The sequence below is a fragment of the Oncorhynchus mykiss genome, chromosome 27 (assembly GCF_013265735.2).
Source record: "Oncorhynchus mykiss isolate Arlee chromosome 27, USDA_OmykA_1.1, whole genome shotgun sequence".
Taxonomy (NCBI): domain Eukaryota; kingdom Metazoa; phylum Chordata; class Actinopteri; order Salmoniformes; family Salmonidae; genus Oncorhynchus; species Oncorhynchus mykiss.
This window is the reverse complement of record NC_048591.1, coordinates 19,334,125-19,358,414: the sequence shown is the minus strand read 5'-3', so window position 1 is coordinate 19,358,414 and position 24,290 is coordinate 19,334,125. Positions and strand designations below refer to the sequence as shown.

Genomic DNA, 24,290 nt, shown 5'->3' with positions numbered 1-24,290 from the left:
GGTAGTGCGTACTGCCCAGTACATCCCTGGGGCCAAGTTCCTGCCATCCAGGACCTATATAATAGGCGGTGTCAGAGGAAAGCCCATAAAATTGTCAGAGACTCCAGTCACCCAAGGCATAGACTGTTTTCTCTGCTACCACACGGCAAGCAGTATCGGTGCGCCAAGTCTAGGACCAAAAGGCTCCTTAACAGCTTCTACCCCCAAGCCATAAGACTGCTGAACAATTAATCAAATGGCTACCGGACTATTTACATTGACCCCCCCCATTTGTTTTGTACACTGCTGCTACTTGCTGTTTATTATCTATACTTTTTCACTTCACCCCTACCAGCATGTACTAATTATTACCACAACTAACCTGTACCCCGCACACTGACTCGGTACCGGTACCCCCCTGTATATAGCCTTGTTATTGTTATTTTATTGTGTTACTTTTTTATTATTTTTTACTTTAGCTTATTTGGTCAATATTTTCTTAACTCTCCTTGAACTGCACTGTTAGTTAAGGGCTTGTAAGTAAGCATTTCACGGTAAGGACTACACTTATTGTATTTGGCGCATGTGAACATAAGATTCAACAACTGAGACATAAACTGAACAATTTCCACAGACATGTGACTAACAGAAATTGAATAATGTGTCCCTGAAAAAAGGGGGGGTCCAAATCAAAAGTAACAGTTAGTATCTGGTGTGGCCATCAGCTGAATTAAGTACTGCAGTGCATCTCCTCCTCATGGACTGCACCAGATTTGCCCGTTCTTGCTGTGAGATGTTCGGCCACTCTTCCACCAAGGCACCTGCAAGTTCCTGGACATTTCTGGGGGGAATGGCCCTAGCCCTCACCCTCCGATCCAACAGGTCCCAGATGTGCTCAATGAGATTGAGATCCAAGCTCTTCGTTGGCCATGGCAGAACACTGACATTCCTGTCTTGCAGGAAATCACACACAGAACGAGCAGTATGGCTGGTGGCATTGTCATGCTGGTGGGTCATGTCAGGATGAGCCTGCAGGAGGGGTACCACATGAGGGAGGAAGTTGTCTTCCCTGTAACGCACAACGCTGAGATTGCCTGCAATGACAACAAGCTCAGTCCGATGATGAGAAAACCGCAACTCGTCAGTGAATAGCACTTTTTGCTAGTCCTGTCTGGTCCAGTGACGATGGTTTTGTGCCCATAGGCGACGTTGTTGCCGGTGATGTCTGGTGAGGTCCTGCCTTACAAAAGGCCTACAAGCCATCAGTCCATCCTCTCTCAGCCTATTGCGGACGTTCCTGGTGTAACTCGGGCAGTTGTTGATGCCATCCTGTACCTGTCCCGCAGGTGTGATGTTCGAATGTACCGATCATGTGCAGGTGTTGTTACACATAGTCTGCCACTGTGAGGATGATCAGCTGTCCGTCCTGTCTCCCTGTAGCACTATCTTAGGCGTCTCACAGTACGGACATTGCAATTTATTGCCCTGGCCACATCTGCAGTCCTCATGCCTCCTTTGCAGCATGCCTAAGGCACATTCACGCAGATGAGCACCCTGGGCATCTTTCTTTTGGTGTTTTTCAGAGTCAGTAGAAAGGCTTCTTTAATGTCCTAAGTTTTCATAACTGTGACCTTAATTGCCTACCGTCTGTAAGCTGTTAGTGTCTTAACGACTGTTCCACAGGTGCATGTTCATTAATTGTTTATGGTTCATTGAACAAGCATGGGAAACAGCGTTTAAACCCTTTACAATGACGATCTGTGAAGTTTTTTAGATTTTTACGAATGGTCTTTGAAAGACAGGGTCCCGAAAAAGCGACATTTCTTTTTTTGCTGAGTTTACATATGAGATGAGTAATGTAGGATATGTAAATATTATTAAAGTGGCGTTATTTAAAGTGATTAGTGATACCTTTATTAAGTCAATTTCTTAAAGTGTCCAGAGATTTGTTGGCAGCAGCCTCTCTATGTTAGTGATGGCTGTTTAACAGTCTGATGGCCTTGAGACTGAAAAACAGATTCTATCTCTCAGTACCAGCTTTGATGCACCTGTACGGACCTCGCCTTCTGGATGACAGTGGGGTGAACAGGCAGTGGCTCGGGTGGTTGTTGTCCTTGATAATCTTTTTTTGCCTTCCTGTGACATCGGGTGCTGCAAGTGTCCTTGAGGGCAGGTATTTTGTCCCCGGTGATGTGTTGTGCAGACCGCACTACCCTCTGGAGAGCTTTGCGGTTGAGGGTGGTGCAGTTGCTGTACCAGGCGGTGACAGGATGCTCTCAATTGTGCATCTGTAAAAGTTTGAGAGTGTTTTAGGTGGCAAGCCAACTTTCTTCAGCCTCCCGAGGTTGAAGAGGCATGGTTGCTCCTTCCTCACCACACTGTCTGTGTGGGTTGACCATTTCAGTGTGTCCGTGATGTGTATGCCGAGGAACTTAAAAAACGTTCCACCTTCCCCACTACTGTCCCGTCGATGTGGATGGGGGGTGCTCCCTTTGCTGTTTCCCGAAGTCCACGATCATCTCCTTTGTTTTGTTAATGTGAGAGGTTGTTTTCCTGACACCACACTCCAAGGGCCCTCACCTTCTCCCTGTAGGCCTTCTTGTCATTGTTGGTAATCAAGCCTACCACTGTAGCATCGTCTGCAAACTTGATAATTGAGCTGGAAGCGTGCATGGCCACGTAGTCATGGGTGAACAGGGAGTACAGGAGAGGTCTGAGAATGCACCCTTGTGAGGCCCCAGTGTTGAGGATCAGCAGGGTGTAGATGGTGTTTCCTACCTTCACCACCTGGGAGGCGGCCCGTCAGAAAGTCCAGGACCCAGTTGTCTCGAGCTTAATGACGAGTTGAGGGTACTATGGTGTTAAATGCTGAGCTGTAGTCAGTGAACAGTATTCTTACATAGGTATTCCTCTTGTCCAGATGGGATAGGGCAGTGTGCAGTGTGATGGCGATTGCATCGTCAGGGGACCTGTTGGGGCGGTAAGCAAATATAAATATACCCGGCTGTGACTATAATCGAAGAGAATTCTCTTGGAGGATAATGCAGTCGGCATTTGATTGTAAGGAATTCTAGGTCAGGTGAACAAAAAGACTTGAGTTCCTGTATGTTGTTGTGATTACACCATGAGTCATTAATCATAAGGCATACACCCCACCCTTCTTCTTACCAGAGAGATGTTTGTTTCTGTCGGCGCGATGCATGAAGAAACCGGGTGGCTGTACTGACTCTGACAACATATCCCGCGAAACAGAGAATGTTACAATCTCTGATGTCTCTCTGGAAGGCAACTCGTGTCTTAATTTCGTCCACCTTGTCATCTAGAGATTGGACATTGGCGAGTAATATGCTCAGAAGCGGTGGATGGTGTGCTTGCCTTCTGGGTCTGACTAGTAGGCCGCTTCGTCCACCTCTCCTGTGGCGACTGCATTGTTTTGGGTCAGCCTCTGGGCTAAGATCCCATGTCCATGGTGGAGGTCTGAACAAAGGACCCGCTTCAGGAAAGACGTATTCCTGGTCGTAATGTTGGTAAGTTGACATCGCTTTTATATCCAATAGATCTTCCCGGCTGTATGTAATAACACTTGAGATTTTCTGGGCTAACAATGTAAAAAAGAATACATAAAAAAATAAAAAAATTGCATCGTTTCCTACGGACCTGAAGCGTGGCGACCATCTCTGTCGGCGCCATCTCAGACCCGTCCTTGGTCGGCAGCATCCCTGGAAAGAGACAAGCAGTCCCAGCAACTGATGCCAACTGCGTCGTTGGATCCAAACTAAGAAGCTAGCTTGCTACCAATAACTTTCCAATACTCTTTCAAACAACAAACTTTCCAAACAAACAAAACTGAGCTCTTCCTCATTCCGCGTTCAACAGGAAGTGACAGGGCGTTGACCCTGGTTGCTTCTGTGGATCGCTCTGGATGGGAGTCTGTTAGATGACTGAATGTAATGTAAATATTGAGCGGCTTCACTGCAAGTAGATTGTATGATTTGTTATAACATTTATATATGCTTCTCGTTCTTTCGTTTTGGATCTTTGGTAGCCTAGTGGTTAAGAGCATTGGGCCAGTAAGCGAAAGATTGATGGTTAGAATCCCCAAGCCGACGAGGTTAAAAATCTGTGTGTGCACTTGAGCAAGTCCCTTAAACCTAATTGCTCCTGTAAGTCGCTCTGGATAAGAACATCTGCAAAATGACTAAAATGTAATAATATCCTGCCTGAATTTCCCCTATAAACAATTGCTTGACTTACTTTTGATATTACCCTAATAAAGTTCAGAAACTGTTGTGAAGGTTTGGCGTGTGGTGTGGCTATTAGCCAATTATACCGCATGCAGTGTGCACTGGCACTCCAACTGACTCCGACAGTTGAACTTGAGGAAAGGAAGAATGTTTTATGCCTACCAGAGTTACTCCTATAATCTAACAATATCATGCTTTTCTTTATAAAACATATTCTGATTGAAAAATAACAAATTAGCCTCCTTCTGTATGCCTATACTGTATCTGTATAGCAGACACTGTAGCCTATCTGACAAGGATAAAGAACTGCATGTTGGTCATAGGATACAGCCGGCATTCCTCTCTCCTTCTTGCTCTCTGGGGCTAGGGCTAACACGCTGCGTGCGCGAGCGTTGCAAAATACATTTACAAACATGTTATTCAATAATTTCATCCAAACTGCTCAAGCGTCTGGTAAACCAGTCCCACCTCTCCAATCTCCTCATTGGTTTTTAGGAGCATTTACTTTAGAAGCATATACCCACTTGGGTATATATAACGTCCACAGATTAAGACGAAAAATGGAGAGATTTAGATTTCCCCTTTTATCTGTGGATTAATTGTTGGGAGTAGAGAACACACGAATTCTACAAAGATTCAGACAAAAAGGACTGTGCATTTCTAGTAAAATAACAACCCAATGTTTATATCCCAGGACAAATTAGCTAGCAACAGCAAGCTAGCTAGCTAAATCTCCATAAATTGTTCATGTGTTTTGACCCGCCCTAAGGAGCGTGTCCTCAGTTTAATGCCACCTGAGTCAGCTCTCCGTACTCGTCCTGATGAGCGTACTAGCCGTCTGGTGAAGACTGTGCCGGCTCCACGCACCAGGTCTCCAGTACGCCTCCACAGCCCTGCACGTCCTGTACCAGCTCTTTGCATTCACCTTGAGGCGTGTGGCATCTGTTCGGTACCATGTGTGCTGGTTCTACGCACCGTGTCTCCAGTGCGCCTCCACAGCCCAGTACGTCCTGTGCCAGCTCCCCGCACTTTCCGTATGAAGGTTGTCATCTGTCCAGGACATGTTGTGCCAGCTCTACGTTCCAGACCTACAGTGCGCCTCCACAGCCCAGTACGTCCTGTGCCGGCTCCACGCACTTTCCGTATGAAGGTTGTCATCTGTCCAGGACATGTTGTGCAAGCTCTACGTTCCAGACCTACAGTGCGCCTCCACAGCCCAGTACGTCCTGTGCCGGCTCCACGCACCAGTCCTCCTGTGTGTCTCCCCAGCCCGGTACGTCGTGTGCTGGCTCCACGCACCAGTCCTCCTGTGTGTCTCCCCAGCCCGGTATGTCTTGTGCCGGCTCCACGCACCCGGCCTCCAGTATGCCTCCCCAGCCCGGTACGCCCTGTGCCAGCTCCACGCACAAGGCCTCCAGTGCGTCTCCCCGGCCTGGTACGCCCTGTGCCAGCTCCACGAACCAGGCCTCCAGCGACAGTCTGCAGTCCGGAGCCTCCAGCGACGGTTCCCAGTCCGGAGCCTCCAGCGACAGTTCCCAGTCCGGACCCTCCAGTGATGATCCATGGCCCGGAGCCTCCAGTGCTGTCCATGGCCAGTCCATAGTCTCCAGCGAGGATTCCCAGTCCAGAGCCTCCTGCGAGAGTTCGCAGTCCGGAGCCTCCCGCGAGGGTTCCCAGTCCGGAGCCTCCTGCGAGGGTACCCAGTCCGGAGCCTCCTGCCAGGGTTCCCAGTCCGGAGCCTCCTGCGAGGGTTCGCAGTCCGGAGCCTCCTGCGAGGGTTCGCAGTCCGGAGCCTCCTGTGAGGGTTCCCAGTCCGGAGCATCCTGCGAGGGTTCCCAGTCCAGAGCCTTCAGCGAGGGTACCTGGTCCGGAGCTTCTGGCGACGATCCATGGACCGGAGCCTCCGAGGGTTCCCAGTCCAGATCCTCCTGTGAGGGTTCCTAGTCCGAAGCCTCCTGCGAGGGTTCCCAGTCCGGAACCTCTGTGAGGGTTCCCAGTCCAGAGCCTTCAGCGAGGGTACCCGGTACGGAGCTTCCGGCGACGATCCACGGACCGGAGCCTCCGGCGATGATCCATGGCCCGGTTCCTCCAGCGACGATCCACGGTCCGGTTCCTCCAGCGACGATCTACGGGCCGGAGCTTCCGGCGTCGATCCACAACCCGGTGCCTCTGGCGACGATCCACGGTCCGTGTCCTCCGGCGACGATCAATGGGCTGGAGCTTCCTGCGACGATCCCCGCACCAGAGTCGCCACCGAAGCGGTCGGATTCGCGAGCGGAGCGGGGTCTACGTCCCGCACCTGAGCCGCCACCGAGGCTAGATGCCCACCCAGATCCTCCACTATAGAGTCAGGTTTTGCAGCCGGAGTCCGCACCTTTGGGGGGGGGGGGGGGGGGGGGGGTACTGTCACGCCCTGACCTTAGAGATCCTTTATTCTCTATTTTGGTTAGGTCGGGGTGCGACTAGGGTGGGCATTCTAGTTTCTTTATTTCTAGGTTGGCTTGGTATGGTTCCCAATCAGAGGCAGCTGTCTATCGTTGTCTCTGATTGGGGAACATATTTAGGCAGCCTTTTCCCACCTGTTTGTTGTGGGATCTTGTCTATGTATAGTTGCCTGCGAGCACTACATTAGCGTCACGTTTCGTTTTGCGCTTTATTGTTTTCTGTGTGTTTCACTTCTAATAAAAGATGATGGAACCATACGACGCTGCACCTTGGTCCAATCATTCCAACAACAATCATGACAGCCGCCTAATTTTCCTAATGGAAACCCTGAGATATATTTACACACACACACACACACACACACACACACACACACACACACACACACACCAATTAAAAAATGTACTGAGTTACAATTCATATAAAGGAAATCGGTCAATTGAAAATTTTAATTAGGCCCTAATCTATAGATTTCCCATGACAATGGAGGCAGTTTATGATAGAAATTAACATTAAATTCTCTGGCAACAGCTCTGGTCGACATTCCTGCAGTCAGCGTGCCAATTGTATGCTCCCTCAAAACTTGAGACATCTGTGGCATTGTGTTGTGTGACAAAACTACACATTTTTATGTGACCTTATAATTGCCCCCAGCACAAGGTGCACCTGTGTAATGATCATGCTGTTTAATCAGCATTTTGATATGCCACCAGTCAGGTGGATGGATTATATTGGCAAAGGAGAAATGCTCACTAATAGGGATGTTAACAAACTTGTGCACAAAATTTGAGAAAGAAGCTTTTTGGGCATATGGAAAAAATTATTTCAGCTCATTAAACATAGGACCAACACTTTACATGTTACGTTTATATTTTTATTTATTTTTTATTTTGTATAGCTACAAAATAAACTTTCCAGTAACACTGACTCAATGATGAAGATAGATAGCATAGGCTACTCACCGGTGATGGCCGATGTGCTCATGCCAATATCTCAAGTTAATATACTTTGAAAAGCAGTGCTGTTCGCTCAGAATCACTCAAAAGCTGAGAAACAAATGTGTTAGCATCTACAGACAGATTAGTCTTCTCTTATCAGCAGTAGGCATTTTCTTTCCAAACGGTAGACCTTACGTTTTTCTCGTGATTGTATTTTGAAATTTGCGAAAGGCAAAATGACAGCCGCAGCCAACCACAGAAATATAATCCATAGATGGCAGTTCCCATTCAAGTCTGGAATAGCAGCCATTGCTAGGGTACCCATGAGTCAAAGTGCCAGAGTTAGAGGTTCCAAAATCCTTCTATGGGTTATATCTATTTATTATGATCCCCCATTAGCTGCTGCCTTACTCTTCCTGGGGTCCAGACACATCACACAACTAAACAAAAAAAAAATGAATAAAAGTACATCATATAACATCATTACATCACAAAATGTATAATACCACCATATAACAATATTGAAATGTGCGTGTTTATAGAGTGTGTGTGCTAGCGTGTGTATGAGTATTCGTGTGTGTCTCTTCACAGACCGTGTTGGTCACAACGGAACAAACTGTTCTATATTTGGCGAGTGTATTGGCCAAATTGCAACCTTCCCAAATGTAAGTGCTTGTGATAAATCTTAATCCACTGCTATTTTTTAGAAGGCATTGATCTTCTGTAGCTAAATTATGCTCTCTGGTGTAGTATTTGGAATAATTGTACTTATGTCTGTTTAGACTGGTGTCATTTTTTGGTAAATTATTTTTATATCCTGATTTCTGCTAAATTATTTTGATTGATCAGGAGTGCTGCAGTACTTCCAGCACCGTTACTTCCTGCTGCTATGTGTGGACAGCTCACACACCGCTTCCCTTTCCCTCTGCCCATCCACACACTCACTCACCAATTGATACAGAAACCAACGTGTGCGAGAACACAGAATGGGTTCCTATCAAATCTTCGGCCATCTGTGGGTGTACGAAAAAGCTGCAGGGGAAAAACAGACACATTCATTTGAGAGAATAACCAGAAAGCAATTAAAATTGATATATTATTCAAAGCAATTAAATCGTTTTTTGTATTATTGGGAGAGAAAGTTGGAGAGAATTAGCATAGTGAAAAGGTGTAGGCCAAATAAAATTGATTCTGAAGCATTCTATATGACCATAGGTTAATTGATTTAACACTTCACAATTCAATCCAGAATAAAACATAGTCCACATTATGTTACCTTACCCAACAAAAATCAAAAATTGTACCTTTAAATTGTAAAAATGTATTATAAACCCTATTATCAGTTACTACCCTGTAATGTATAAGCTAATTCAAAACAATTGATCTTTGCACATCAAGGCAGTGGAAAACGACTCACCACAGTACAGCCCATATCCCAGTTATCAGACTGTGGGTGAAAGATGTGCAGATATTTCTCCATTTCCAGGCGTTTCTGCAAGCAGTATCGGGAATAGGGAGTTTACTGACACCACAGTTGACAAGTTTAAAAAATCCAATAGAGCCACCCGCAGTCAAAAGCACTGAATTCAACTCCATGGCGACGACAAACTCCTTTCTGTGTCCTACTCCACTTGAAGAATTCAACGTTAGAAAATTCGCGCGCTGTAGTTGTTCAAGATCGACGCGCTCGCTCTCTCTGCTCGCGATTGATATTTACACTGTCAAAGCAAACATACTGACTTTACTTTGGAGTTCCGTGTTATTCAGCCTAAAGCGATAAATGTTCTTGCGACTCCTGATGTCAGTCGACTCAAATGTAGGCAATTTGATCGTTCTGTCTCATAAATGGAAGGTGAGGCGTGGACGTCAATGATGATCTATTATATTCTATGATTTCAGGTTGACCATTTTTATTGTAGTACCAGCCAAAGGAGAAGACAGAATTGCTTTCTCGGACGCATGTGCTGAGCGTGCGAATTGATATACAAGTTGTGAAATGCTCCTATTATAAAATGATCCTTGCTTGTGTAACTTGTGCTATGGAGTTACCAAACACAGACAATCCCCGCCCTACTATAAGGGGGCGCAGCTAGAATAATTAAAAGTATACGTCATGAATGTATCACCCCACTTCCGTTCATTCATAAAGGGTTATGGGAATAGTAGTTTCATGAAATTTACCAGACAACATAGACGCACGTAGTTTTTTTTCTGTGGGCCAGGACACGTCCAGTTTATTTGACACGCCAAATAGTGTTATTTGACACGCCAAATAGTGTTATTTGACACGCCAAATAGTGTTATTTGACACGTCAAATAGTGTTATTTGACTTGTGTCTTTTATGACACGCAAAGACCCAAACGGCGTTCCATACGATGCAGATAAAGTTGTCTCGCGCACCTACAGGGCTGGTCATAAAAGACAGCTAGCTAGCTCATGGACGCAAACAATGTTCTTCCACAAAAACACAGCAAAACGACATAATCTGTTTCAGTAGCTATAGCTAGGTGTAATCATCTAAAATAACCCTCATTTATAAAACAGTTCTTATTTGATTAATGGTGGTCGGACCATCTATGTGAAGCTAGCCACAATAGTGGACATTGTAGTTAACCATCAAAATAAAAGTCTGTCATTGACAGTGAAGCAAATTAATACAAATATAATTATGCCATAATTGAATATATCACGCTAAACGAGGTTGAAATGTTGTTATATAAAATCAACAAAAGACAATCATTTGTTTATTTGACAAAAATCTGTTGAAATCACACTGGATGCATAAGACTTTAGAATTGCATTGGGGGCATACTTATTTAAAAAATATATGTTTTATTTATTTCACCTTTATTTAACCAGGTAGGCTAGTTGAGAACAAGTTCTTATTTACAACTGCGACCTGGCCAAGATAAAGCAAAGCAGTACAACACATTCATCAACACAGAGTTACACGTGGAAAAAACAAACATACAGTCAATAATACAGTAGAAAAAGTATATATACAGTGTGTGCAAATGAGGTAGGATAAGGGAGGTAATGCAATAAATAGGCCATGGTGGCGAAGTAATTACAATATAGCAATTAAACACTGGAATGGTTGATGTGCAAAAGATGAATGTGCAAGTAGAGATACTGGGATGCAAAGGAGCAAGATAAATAAATAAATACAGTATGGGAATGAGGTAGTTGGATGGGCTATTTACAGATGGGCTATGTACATGTGCAGTAATCTGTGAGCCGCTCTGACAGCTGGTGCTTAAAGCTAGTGAGGGAGATATGAGTCTCCAGCTTCAGTGATTTTTGCAGTTTGTTCCAGTCATTGGCAGCAGAGAACTGGAAGAGAAGGCAGCCAAAGGAAGAATTGTCTTTGGGGGTGACCAGTGAGATATACCTGCTGGAGTGCGTGTTACAGGGGGTGCTGCTATGGTGACCAGTGCGCTGAGATATGGCGGGGCTTTACCTAGCAGAGACTTGTAGATGACCTGGAGCCAGTGAGTTTGGCGGTGAGTATGAAGCGAGGGCCAGCCAACGAGAGCGTACAGGTCGCAGTGGTGGGAAGTATATTGGGCTTGGGTGACAAAACGGATGGCACCGTGATAGACTGCATCCAATTTGTTGAGTAGAGTGTTGGAGGCTATTTTGTAAATGACATCGCCGAAGTCGAGGATCGGTAGGATGGTCAGTTTTACGAGAGTATGTTTGGCAGCAATGATAGAAGGATGCTTTGTTTCAAAATAGGAAGCCAATTCTAGATTTATTTTGGATTGGAGATGCCAGACACCTAGGTATTTGTAGTTGTCCACATATTCTAAGTCAGAACCGTCCAGAGTAGTGATGATGGACGGGCGGGCAGGTGCGGGCAGCGATCGGTTGAATAGCATGCATTTAGTTTTACTTGCATTTAAGAGCAGTTGGAGGCCACGGAAGGAGAGTTGTATGGCATTGAAGCTCATCTGGAGGTTAGTTAACACAGTGTCCAAAGAAGGGCCAGAAGTATACAGAATGGTGTCATCTGCATAGAGGTGGATCAGAGAATCACCAGCAGCAAGAGCGACATTGATGTATACAGAGAAAAGAGTTGGCCCGAGGATTGAAACCCTGTGGCACCCCAATAGAGACTGCCAGAGGTCCAGACAACAGGTCCTCCGATTTGACACACTGAACTCTATCAGAGAAGTAGTTGGTGAACCAGGCAAGGCAATCATTTGAGAAACTAAGGCTGTTGAGTCTGCCGATAAGAATGTGGTGATTGACAAAGTCGAAAGCCTTGGCCAGGTCGATGAATACAGCTGCACAGTAATGTCTCTTATCAATGGCGGTTATGATATCGTTTAGGACCTTGAGCGTGGCTGAGGTGCACCGATGACCAGCTCTGAAACCAGATTGCATAGCAGAGAAGGTACGGTGGAATTCGAAATGGTTGGTAATCTGTTTGTTAACTTGGCTTTCGAAGACCTTAGAAAGGCAGGGTAGGATAGATATAGGTCTAAGCAGTTTGGGTCTAGAATGTCTCCCCCTTTGAATAGGGGGATGACCGCGGCAGCTTTCCAATCTTTGGGGATCTCAGACGATACGAAAGAGGTTGAACAGGCTAGTAATAGGGGTTGCAACAATTTGGCAGATAATTTTAGAAAGAGAGGGTCCAGATTGTCTAGCCCGGCTGATTTGTAGGGGTCCAGATTTTGCAGCTCTTTGAGAACATTAGCTATCTGTATTTGGGTGAAGGAGAAATGGGGAGGCTTGGGAAAGTTGCTGTGGTGGTGCAGTGCTGTTGATCGGGGTAGGGGTAGCCAGGTGGAAAGCATGGTCAGCCGTAGAAATATTCTTATTGAAATTCTCAATTATCGTGGATTTATCGGTGGTGACAGTGTTTCCTAGCCTCAGTGCAGTGGGCAGCTGGGAGGAGGTGCTCTTATTCTCCATGGACTTTACATGAGTTTGTGCTACAGGATGCACATTTCTGTTTGAAAAGCTAGCCTTTGCTTTCCTAACTGCCTGTGTATATTGGTTCCTAACTTCCCTGAAAAGTTGCATATCACAGGGGCTATTCGATGCTAATGCAGAACGCCACAGGAAGTTTTTGTGCTGGTCAAGAGCAGTCAGGTCTGGAGAAAACCTAGGGCTATATCTGTTCCTGGTTACAATTTTTTTGAATGGGGCACGCATATTTAAGATGGTGAGTAAGGCACTTTTAAAGAATAACCAGGCATCCTCTACTGAAGGGATGAGGTCAATATCCTTCCAGGATACCCGGGCCAGGTCGATAAGAAAGGCCTACTCGCTGAAGTGTTTTAGGGAGCATTTGACAGTGATGAGGGGTGGTCGTTTGACCGCAGACCCATTACGGATGCAGGCAATGAGGCAGTGATCGCTGAGATCTTGGTTGAAAACAGCAGAGGTGTATTTGGAGGGCAAGTTGTTTAGGATGATATCTGTGAGGGTGCCCGTGTTTACGGATTTGGAGTTGTACCTGGTGGGTTCATTGATAATTTGTGTGAGATTGACGGCATCAAGCTTAGATTGTAGGATGGCCCAGGGTGTTAAGCATGTCCCAGTTTAGGTCACCTAGCAGCACGAGCTCTGAAGATAGATGGGGCAATCAATTCACATATGGTGTCCAGGGCACAGCTGGGGGCAGAGGGTGGTCTATAGCAAGCGGCAACAGTGAGAGACTTGTTTCTGTAAAGGTGGATTTTTAAAAGTAGAAGCTCAAATTGTTTGGGTATAGACCTGGATAGTAAGACAGAACTCTGCAGGCTATCTCTGCAGTAGATTGCAACACCGCCCCCTTTGGCAGTTCTATCTTGTCGGAAGATGTAGTTAGGGATGGAAATTTCAGGGTTTTTGGTGGTCTTCCTAAGCCAGGATTCAGACACGGTGTCAGGTGTGTGCGTACTGGTAGCGAAGTCAGGTGCAGGAGAGCAGAGATTTGTGAACAGGCACACACTTTATTGAGGCAAAAGTGCAAAACGTCCAGGTTGGCAGAGTGTGCTAAAGCAGTGAATAAAACAAACTTAGGGAGGAGGCTTCTAATATTAACATGCATGAAACCATATTGAGCATGTTGAGCAGTGAAATTAGACAATAATCACTAACCAGGACAGTAATGGACAAGGCATATTGATATTAGGGAAAGGCATGCGTAGCCGAGTTACAGTGGGGCAAAAAAAGTATTTAGTCAGCCACCAATTGTGCAAGTTCTCCCACTTAAAAAGATGAGAGGCCTGTAATTTTCATCATAGGTACACTTCAATTATGACTGACAAAATGAGAAAAAAAATCCAGAAAATCACATTGTAGGATTTTTTATGAATTTATTAGCAAATTGTGGTGGAAAATAAGTATTTGGTCACCTACAAACAAGCAAGATTTCTGGCTCTCACAGACCTGTAACTTCTTCTTTGAGAGGCTCCTCTGTCCACCACTCGTTACCTGTATTAATGGCCCCTGTTTGAAATTGTTATCAGTATAAAAGACACCTGTCCACAACCTCAAACAGTCACACTCCAAACTCCACTATGGCAAGACCAAAGAGCTGTCAAAGGACACCAGAAACAAAATTATAGACCTGCACCAGGCTGGGAAGACTGAATCTGCAATAGGTAAGCATCCTGGTTTGAAGAAATCAACTGTGGGAGCAATTATTAGGAAATGGATGACATACAAGACCACTGATAATCTCCCTCGATCTGGGGCTCCACGCAAGATCTCACCCCGTGGGGTCAAAATGATCACAAGAACGGTGAGCAAAAATCCCAGAACCACACGGGGGGACCTAGTGAATGACCTGCTGAGAGCTGGGACCAAAGTAACAAAACCTACCATCAGTAACACACTACGCCGCCAGGGACTCAAATCCTGCAGTGCCAGACGTGTCCCCCTGCTTAAGCCAGTACATGTCCAGGCCCATCTGAAGTTTGCTAGAGAGCATTTGAATGATCCAGAAGAAGATTGGGAGAATGTCATATGGTCAGATGAAACCAAAATATAACTTTTTGGTAAAAACTCAACTCGTAGTGTTTGGAGGACAAAGAATGCTGAGTTGCATCCAAAGAACACCATACCTACTGTGAAGCATGGGGGTGGAAACATCATGCTTTGGGGCTGTTTTTCTGCAAAGGGACCAGGAAGACTGATCCGTGTAAAGGAAAGAATGAATGGGGCCATGTATCGTTAGATTTTGAGTGAAAACCTCCTTCCATCAGCAAGGGCATTGAAGATGAAACGTGGCTGGGTCTTTCAGCATGACAATGATCCCAAACACACCGCCAGGGCAACGAAGGAGTGGCTTCGTAAGAAGCATTTGAAGGTCCTGGAGTGGCCTAGCCAGTCTCCAGATCTCAACCCCATAGAAAATCTTTGGAGGGAGTTGAAAGTCCGTGTTGCCCAGCAACAGCCCCAAAACATCACTGCTCTAGAGGAGATCTGCATGGAGGAATGGGCCAAAATACCAGCAACAGTGTGTGGAAACCTTGTGAAGACTTACAGAAAACGTTTGACCTCTGTCATTGCCAACAAAGGGTATATAACAAATTATTGAGATAAACTTTTGTTATTGACCAAATACATATTTTCCACCATAATTTGCAAATAAATTCATTAAAAATCCTACAATGTGATTTTCTGGAATTTTCTTCCTCAATTTGTCTGTCATAGTTGAAGTGTACCTATGATGGAAATTACAGGCCTCTCTCATCTTTTTAAGTGGGAGAACTTGCACAATTGGTGGCTGACTAAATACTTTTTTGCCCCACTGTATCATGGGGGTCCAGTGAGTGGTTGGGCTGGCTGGAGACATGATGATTCAGACAGCTAGCAAGCTAGCAGAAGGACGTCGCGACGGAGGAAAGTCTGCTTTTGCCTCCGCGTGCTGTGACGTCGATAGACCAGTCGTGATGGATTAGTAGGGTTCCGAGTAGCAGAGGGGTCCAAGTCCAATTGGCAAAATAGGTATAGTGGCCCAAGTATTTGGCCGATGGTTCTATTCAGCTAACAGTCCAATATGCTCTAGACAGCTAGCGGGCCGCATCTAGCAGCTACCGGGCCATGGCTAGCAGGCTAGCAGATGGGCATTCAGGAGAAGTCACGGCATAGGGGCCAGTTGAGTACCCCCTCGAGCTGGTTACGTCTGTGAGTTGCCTCTGCCTCGAGTCTCCGAACGTAGGGGAGACAAACACACCTACAACGTGTGAGGTTCTGCACTGCGGCAGTCTCTGAATGTAGGGGAAACAAACACACCTACAATGTGTGAGGTCCTGCACCGCGGTAGCGTAGCCTAGTGGTTAGCGCGTTCAAATCCCCGAGCTGACGAGGTACAAATCTGTCGTTCTGAACAAGGCAGTTAACCTAGGCTGTCATTGAAATTAAGAATTTGTTCTTAGCTGACTTGCCTAGTTAAATAAAGGTAAAATAAAAATCAGAGAAGTAGTTGGTTTCACTGTACAGCCTTACCTATAGATTGTGATTCAATGACACAAGCTATCAGTCTACTGAGTGACACCCAGATTAACATCATAGCTCTTATTGTGGGACTCTGAAACAACTGAATTGAGTCACGTTTATTGTCAACCCATGTGTATTGAATACCATTCCGAGGAAAAACAATACTGCGTGGATGTTTTGGAGTCTGATAACTCTGAGGAGGACATTGGGAAAAAATATATTGGATATTGAGTAGACTGATACCCCATTTAATTGATCCCCAATCCTTAGGTAAAGCTGTACAGTGCAATTTGAACGTCAATACACACAATAGGCTGACTGGGGAGGAGATTTCACACAGTCACAGTCCCGCGATAAGAGCTACAACACTAATATTTCGTAAACTCTTCACAGTTGTGTTCTGTGGGTGTCATCAAGTAGACTGGTAACCCATTTAATTGCTTCACATTCCAACCTTGTTTAACATTATCTAGTCTAAACATGGCATAATTCCACCAATTGTAACCTTCTGCATCACTTTCAAATAGGTACTTTTATTTTGAAGGCAAACCGCAAATTCCACTATTGTGCCTAATCCTTATTGTGGCTAGCTTCACAACACACAACCTGGTCCGGTCGAGGCGTCCTAGCCAGATGAAGCTAGCTGGCTGCTTATAACGTTATCTTTGGGCATTAGGCCTTGCTCGCAGTCGGCGTTCCAATTAAGTGTTTGATGGCGTTGAGGTCAGTTCTTCCACACCGATCTCGACAAACCATTTCTTTATGGACCTCTCTTTGTACAAGGGGGCATTGTCATGCTGAAACAGGAAAGGTCCTTCCCCAAACTGTTGCCACAAAGTAGGAAGCACCGAACCGTCTAGAATGTCATTCAATGCTGTAGCATAAGATTTCCCTTCACTGAAAATAAGAGGCCTAGCCTGAACCATGGTAAACAGCCCCAGACCATTATTCCTCCTCCACCAAACTTTAAAGTTGGCACTATGCATTGGGGCAGGTAGCGCTCTCCTGGCATCAGCCAAACCCAGATTCGTCCACTGGACTGCCAGATGGTGAAGCATGATTCATCACTCCAGAGAACACATTTCCACTGTTCCAGAGTCCAATGGTGGCAAGCTTTACACCACTCCAGCTGACGCTTGGCATTGTGCATGGTGATCTTAGGCTTGTGTGTGGATGGAAACCCATTTCATGAAGCACCCAACGAACAGTTATTGTGATGATGTTGCTTTCAGAGGCAATTTGGAACTCGGTATTGATGACTATTGCAACCGAGGACTGACAATTTTTTACACATTACGCACTTCAGCACGCGGCGGTCCCGTTCTGTGAACTTGTGTGGCCTACCACTTCGGGCTGAGCCTTTGTTGTCCCTAAATGTTTCCACTTCACAATAACAGCATTTACAGATTACGGGGCCAGCTCTAGCAGGGCAGAAATTTGACTGAAAAATTCCAACAACTGACTTGTTGGAAAAGTGGTATCAGGTATGATGGTGCAGCGTTGAAAGTCACAGAGCTCTGCCAATGTATATCTATAAATATTGTATGGCTGGGTGATCGATGTTATACACCAGTCGGCAACCGGTGTGTCTGAAATAGCCGAATCCACTCATTTGAAGGGGTGTCCACATACACTATATAAACAAAAGTATCTGTGAATGTAAACATTGAGGGGATTCTATTAATGTTTCCGATTAACCGGTTTAGCATTGGTTGCATTCGTTTTGGAACAGGGCTGCCTCCCGGGCATGAACCGGTTGCCCCGTTTTAAAGTCGGTTCAAAACAAAAGTGATGTAGGTTAATTAAGCACTTGGAGTAATGAGTAGGATTATTGTTTGTGCACATGCAAAAGCGATTGCTTTTGATAAACACGCTTTATCTGCCTTCCCAATGGAAACTAGTTTAAACATTCGAACATATGTTCTTTGGAAAATAGTTGTTGTAGGCTATGTTTATGAATTATGCATTACGCTGCCTTGTTGACAACATGACCAAGCGGCGCAGAATAGGCTTCCTTACTGTCTTTGCCCGTACATACCACGGGCCATGTCCCAGTGCACCTAATCGAACTCCCTTACCGTGGGTATGGAAATTGAAGAGTTCCCTAGTTCCGCACTATCACATTTCTGCTTCGTCACTCTCACTGAGTGTTTTGTTTGCCCAAGTGATGATTGTATGGGTTATTTCAGTTATTTATTTTGTCGCAAACAGCCTACACCCTTGGATAAGATAAGACGAGTTCAGCTTGGTTTGGTTCTTTTGGTGCTGCTGTCGGTAGAAAAGGTCGCCGAAGTCTTGGGTCCATCTGCACAGACAGACTGCAGCATCATCGTGATACGGCGTGACAGTGGCTTGGGATACACGCGCGAACGACTCTTTGGTTGAAAAATAAGGCGACCGGCGGTTTTGTACAGAGATTTCGGTTCACGTTTCCATTTCTCGGGGACCAGTGCATTGTCTGGCAGGAAAACAGGTGAGCAAAGTTGGTTATTTAGCACATTAATGGGCTGTTCTAGGAAACTATGGTCATAATTTTGACAGCAACCATATAGCCATCGGTTGGAAAACACAGAAACCATCGGAGAGAATAGTTCCCCATTTTGACAGCATTTGCTTAAAAACCTCTTAAGGATCGGAGGATCACCTAAAATGACATACACAAATCTAACTGCCTGTAGCTCAGGACCTAAAGCAAGGATATGCATATTCTTGGTACCAAGGAAACACTTTGACGTTTGTGTAAATGTGAAATTAATATAGGAGAATATAACACATTCGATCTGGTAAGAGATAATACAAAGAAAAAACATGCGTTTTCTATTTTTGAAATGTAAGAGAAAGGCCATGGATATAAACTTCCTTTTACATTTTCCCTGCGCAATATGATTTTCTTCCTTGCAGATATGAGTCAAGGCCAGGGTCAAGCTCCTACAGGGCAGGACCAAGATCAGGTCACTGGGATGGTGTGTCTGGAGTCTGAGCTGCAAGATGGACAGTAAGATCTTATCACACACCCATCACACAATCAGATAGCTTATTTATATTATAGTACTTCTGCTGCAAATGTAAGATACTAAGTATATTATTCTATAGTAGGCCTAAAGGTAGAGTATTACACACTGACATGCAAGTATTCAAATAACATTATTACATTCATGTAATTACCCATAACTGGATGTTAGAGGCAATATGTAAAATACAGTAACACAACTTTATTTGATCCTTTCCATGTTCTTCTTATATTTGTCTAAATGTGACTATCTGTTCTTGTCTATAGGATGAAGGAGGTGGAGGTGGATGAGCAGAAGATTCTATTGGTCCGTACCCAGGGCTTGTACAGTGCTGTAGGGAGCAAATGTTCCCACTATGGCGCTCCTCTAATCAAAGGTATTATCTACACACACATGCATGCACAGAACACCCGTCCACATGCACGCACACTCACAGGAGGGTAAGCAAGTCATTGCATGTTTATGGCTGGGCCATGAGTTAACAGTTATTATTTATTCTAAACCATTGTGTTGAAAATTGGGTCAACCCATACAGGCTTGTTTGTTTTGGTAGTCTATTCATTCATGTAGAGTGTATTTACATAGAGAACACTGTATTCAAAACTCTGTCATGAAAAATGTCATCTGTCAGGCTTGTTGACAGTTCTATTGATGCAAGTGCACAATAATGGCATTTGTCAAGGTGTGTCATTCACCATGCTCTCTGGATGCTGGCTATGCCCTTTTCATACGTCTCACATTACAATCTGATTGGGTGCAAAAAACATAAGTGCCGCTATCATTAGTCATAATCAGGGGTCAAAGTAGGTCGGTACGGTCCGGTGTCCTGGTAAGTATATCGTGGGGGTAATAAACACAGTTATTAGTCACATTGGAGAGTGGAGAGAATATTGTGACTACTGTAGTGTTTTGAACAATGAAAATGTCATGCTCTCTCACTTCACAGGAGCCTTAGTTGGGGACAGAGTGAGATGTCCCTTTCATGGTGCATGCTTCAACATCAAGACTGGAGATATTGAGGAGTATCCTGGCCTGGACTGTTTGCCTAGTTATAAGGTATTAACTTGCTTTATATTAATAATGCAGTTCAATAACTGAGGAACAATAACTGTGAATCAATGGATACTTTGTCTTGAATGTGTTGACTCTGTCACCTACACTAACTCATCTTTATTTTCTAAGGTCAAAGTTGAAGATGGTAAAGTTTATGTGTCAGTAAACAAAAAGGTCAGCAAGAATGCATGATTTTCTCAACATAGTCTCTCTTTCCTAAATGTACATGTAGCTTACTGAGTACATTTGGTGTGTAGATGGACCTTATGACTAGAATATCAATGGTCTCCTCAGTCTCTGAAGGTGTACAAGCGGGTGAAGGATATGAGCTGCAGAGTGTCAGGGGTCAGGCACACCATCCTGCTGATAGGAGGAGGTGAGGATTGGGCCTGAAATGTCAGGAAAAAGGGGGAGGCTTCTTCAGGGAGTGGAGACCTCAAAACTAAATGATGTGTGTGTGTGTGCAGGACCTGCCTCTTTGCTGTGTGCCGAGACTCTGCGACAGAACCACTACGAAGGTAGAATCGTCATGGTGACCAGGGACACCCTGCCACCCATTGACAAGCCCAAGCTCAGTAAGGTAAGGGTGAATGGTCATGGGTCAGTTGAAAGCTGGCATGACCACCGCTGTTCTAGAACACTTCCGAAAAGAGCATATTTTGAGCCCACAAGAGGTGTGGAGTTATTTTAGTATCCACAAAGTTTGTAATGCCCATTCTCTTCCTCTCTTGCTACTCCTCCTCAGGCAATGCATTTGGAGAGTGCTAGCCTCCTCCTTCGGCCAACTGACTTCTTCCAGCAGTATGACATAGAGCTGTGGACGCAAAAGGAGGTGAGACCAGGGGGAGGAATAATGTGGCAATAATTAACCTGTTGACATAGCCTACTAGAGTATCTTTTTATAAGTTGTTAGCTCACACAATGTATTGAAGCCAGATAGATAAAGTAGCATACTGTCTTTGGTCAGTAGCACCATGTGATCTAACTTGTGATCAAAGCCCTGGCGTAATCTAAATGTGTGTGTGTGTATTTGCCTGGGTTGTTTGTAGGCAGTATCGGTGAACCCAGTGGAGAAGACAGTGAAGCTGAATGACGGCTCCTTGCATTACTATGACCAGCTGCTCATATCAACAGGCTGCAGGTCAGTGGCCTGTTACTGTTACCCCTCCCTTATCGAACGCCGTTTGGGTCCTTGTGTGTCAAAAAGATCCACGTTAAATTATACTATTTGATGTGTCGATTAAAATTAAATTATAGAATATTGTGTGCGCTGACTTTGCTTGTGTAGGCCAAGCACCACCACTACAGTCAGTAGCACTGTCAAAGCTGTAAAAAAAAAGTCTACAAATAAGCACACACACCAGCCCCTATTGATGTGTTTACAATACCGCATTGGTAATAAGCCATAATTTGTTTGACTGAATGGGAAAGCAGTGTGAACAGCCTTCTATACTCCGCTTCCATTGTTTTGATCACACGGAATGGGATATGTTCAGAGTATCTTCAGAAAATAATATTGACACATATACCGATGCGGTGAATGAGTTTATCAGGAAGTGCATAGGAGATGTTGTACCCACTGTGACTATTAAAACCTACCCCAACCAGAAACTGTGGATAGATGGGAGCATTCGTCAAAACTGAAAGCGCGAACTCTCGCATTTAACCAGGGCAAGAAAACTGGGAATATGGAAGAATACAAACTGTGTAGTTATTCCCTCCGCAAAGCAATCAAGCAGGCTAAACGTCGGTATAGTGACAAAGTTGAGTCCCAGTTCAACGGCTCAGACATGAGACTTACAGTGTCGTGCGAAAGTATTCACCCCCCTTGGCATTTTTCCTATTTTGTTGCCTTACAACCGAGAATTAAAATAGATTTTGAGGGGTTTGTATCATTTGATTAACCTAACATGCCTACCCCTTTGAAGAAGCAAAATATTGAAATTTTGAGTGAAAACCTCCTTCTATCAGCAAGGGCATTGAAGATGAAACGTGGCTGGGTCTTTCAGCATGACAATGATCCCAAACACACCGCCCGGGCAACGAAGGAGTGGCTTCGTAAGAAGCATTTCAAGGTCCTGGAGTGGCCTAGCCAGTCTCCAGATCTCAATCCCATAGAAAATCTTTGGAGGGAGTTGAAAGTCCGTGTTGCCCAGCAACAGCCCCAAAACATCACTGCTCTAGAGGAGATCTGCATGGAGGAATGGGCCAAAATACCAGCAACAGTGTGTGAAAACCTTGTGAAGACTTACAGAAAACGTTTGACCTCTGTCATTGCCAACAAAGGGTATATAACAAAGTATTGAGATAAACTTTTGTTATTGACCAAATACTTATTTTCCACCATAATTTGCAAATACATTAATTAAAAATCCTACAATGTGATTTTCTGTTTTTTTTTCTCATTTTGTCTGTCATAGTTGAAGTGTACCTATGATGAAAATTACAGGCCTCTCTCATCTTTTTAAGTGGGAGAACTTGCACAATTGGTGGCTGACTAAATACTTTTTTGCCCCACTGTGTATATTCCTAATCCATTCCTTACTTAGATTTACCTGTATTTTGGGGATATGTTGTGAAACTGTTAGATATTACTTGTTAGATATTACTGCACTGTCGGAGCTAGAGGCACAAGCATTTCTCTACACCCGCAATAACATCTGCTAAACACGTGTATGTGACCAATAAAATGTAATTTTATTTGATTTATCGTCCCTAGAGTGAATAGAGTACTTCTCAGCACTAAGCAAGAGGAGGATATTTTTAGGTCCTTTTGTTGACTACAGTAATCAAATAAGGGCACATTTTAAAGAATCAGTCACACTGGTCCCCTACCTGTCTTGGTATATGCTACCTAGACAATTTCAGAGCCATAGCTATAGGCCTACAGCGTTTTTCACCACATTCTCCATGACAATCACATTCTCATTTGAATTTGTGACCATTTGAATTCTAGATGTCAAACTCTACTGAATCTGTATGCCTATCTAATGCTCTGTCCAATGCTAGCATACTAGCATGTTAGCTGTCGTTTTACCCACGTCTCCCTCTCTTTCTGCCTCCTTGTAGGGCGAGGCCTTTGAGCTGTCCTGGCTCTGCGTTGGAGGGAGTGAGGATACTGCAGAGCTACGAGGACGCCAAGGAGATCCACCAATCCTGTGTGGGAAAGAAGGCTGTGGTCGTTGGAGCCTCCTTCATAGGTTAACCATAAAGAGATCACTTCATACTGTTCACTGAGGAGAAGTCCTATTTTTTATTTAATTCATAAATTAAATGTATAAGTAGTTTATTAACTATAGGTTTGTGACTTGGTTGCTTACAGTAAGTTGAGGTTGTTGTATTTGATAAGACTTTCATTTGATTTGTGTGCCTCAACCAAGTTTTCCCTCCTTCATTTTTACATCATAGGTATGGAGGTGGCATCCTACTTGGCAGACAAAGCTGCCAGTGTGGCGATGGTTGGCAACGGCTCATATCCCTTTGAGAGGTCCCTGGGCCCAGAGATTGGGAAGATGACAATGCAGGTCTGAGACAATGGTTATCATATGTAATGTACTCTACCTGATACAACACCCACCACTAGGCTGAAAACGTTTATGAATATGTAACTCCCAAGTTTTGATAGTATAACACAAACACGAGTGTGTGTTTCTCCTCTGTCGAAGATGTTGGAGGAGAGCAAAGTCAAGTTCTACATGAACGACGGAGTGGTGGAGATCAGAGGGGAGAATGGCAAGGTATAATAAATCAATATTCACCCAGCAGCAAACATCACCACAACTTACATCACTGTAATACACGTTATGGACATTCTCTCAAGACCCATAGAGAAGATTAAGATTGAAAATTGTTGTTTGTATAGGTGAAAGAGGTTGTTCTGAAAAGCGGTGCGGTCGTGGAAACGGATGTGGTGATAGCAGGGATCGGTAGGTAATCTGATACTTCTGCATATCCTTAAAGGATAAAGGATCCATTAGAGTTTCCATCAGCTCACACTTTCCCTGTTAAATCTCTCTACATGGTCTCTGTGGAACTTTCCCATCCTATTTCCACAATTGGTTTGAATTAACCAGACCTAGGTTCAAATAGTATTCGGTGTCCGGCAAGCTCAATCAAGCAGAGCTGAAATATTTTAATGAAAATAACTACTATTTGAACCCAGGTCTGATAGATGGGG

The 24,290-nt window shown here is 44.5% G+C and overlaps 2 protein-coding genes across 4 annotated transcripts in view; one reads left to right on the top strand and one right to left on the bottom strand.

The window, feature by feature from the left end:
* The window catches only part of LOC110507699 (TLC domain-containing protein 2), a 34,736-nt gene extending 25,091 nt beyond the window's left edge, over positions 1-9,645 (bottom strand). The window contains exons 1-2 of the mRNA XM_021587854.2: positions 9,024-9,645; positions 8,556-8,638 (exon numbers count right to left, since the gene is read on the bottom strand). Coding sequence (XP_021443529.1) covers positions 8,556-8,638; positions 9,024-9,202 — 262 coding nt within the window. The 5' untranslated portion in view covers positions 9,203-9,645. The remainder of the gene's footprint in view (positions 1-8,555; positions 8,639-9,023) is intronic.
* The window catches only part of aifm4 (apoptosis inducing factor mitochondria associated 4), a 62,973-nt gene that overhangs the window by 33,730 nt on the left and 4,953 nt on the right, over positions 1-24,290 (top strand). Inside the window, exons 1-13 of one of the 3 annotated variants that reach the window (XM_036964757.1) lie at positions 18,094-18,522; positions 18,951-19,044; positions 19,327-19,436; positions 20,007-20,116; positions 20,243-20,287; positions 20,408-20,489; positions 20,581-20,693; positions 20,859-20,945; positions 21,163-21,254; positions 23,183-23,313; positions 23,522-23,637; positions 23,779-23,850; positions 23,976-24,039. In XM_036964757.1, coding sequence (XP_036820652.1) covers positions 18,953-19,044; positions 19,327-19,436; positions 20,007-20,116; positions 20,243-20,287; positions 20,408-20,489; positions 20,581-20,693; positions 20,859-20,945; positions 21,163-21,254; positions 23,183-23,313; positions 23,522-23,637; positions 23,779-23,850; positions 23,976-24,039 — 1,114 coding nt within the window. In that variant the 5' untranslated portion in view covers positions 18,094-18,522; positions 18,951-18,952. Of the gene's footprint in view, positions 1-18,093; positions 18,523-18,950; positions 19,045-19,326; positions 19,437-20,006; positions 20,117-20,242; positions 20,288-20,407; positions 20,490-20,580; positions 20,694-20,858; positions 20,946-21,162; positions 21,255-23,182; positions 23,314-23,521; positions 23,638-23,778; positions 23,851-23,975; positions 24,040-24,290 lie in introns of those variants that run through there. The other 2 variants (XM_021587851.2, XM_036964758.1) reach the window with 2 other exon arrangements.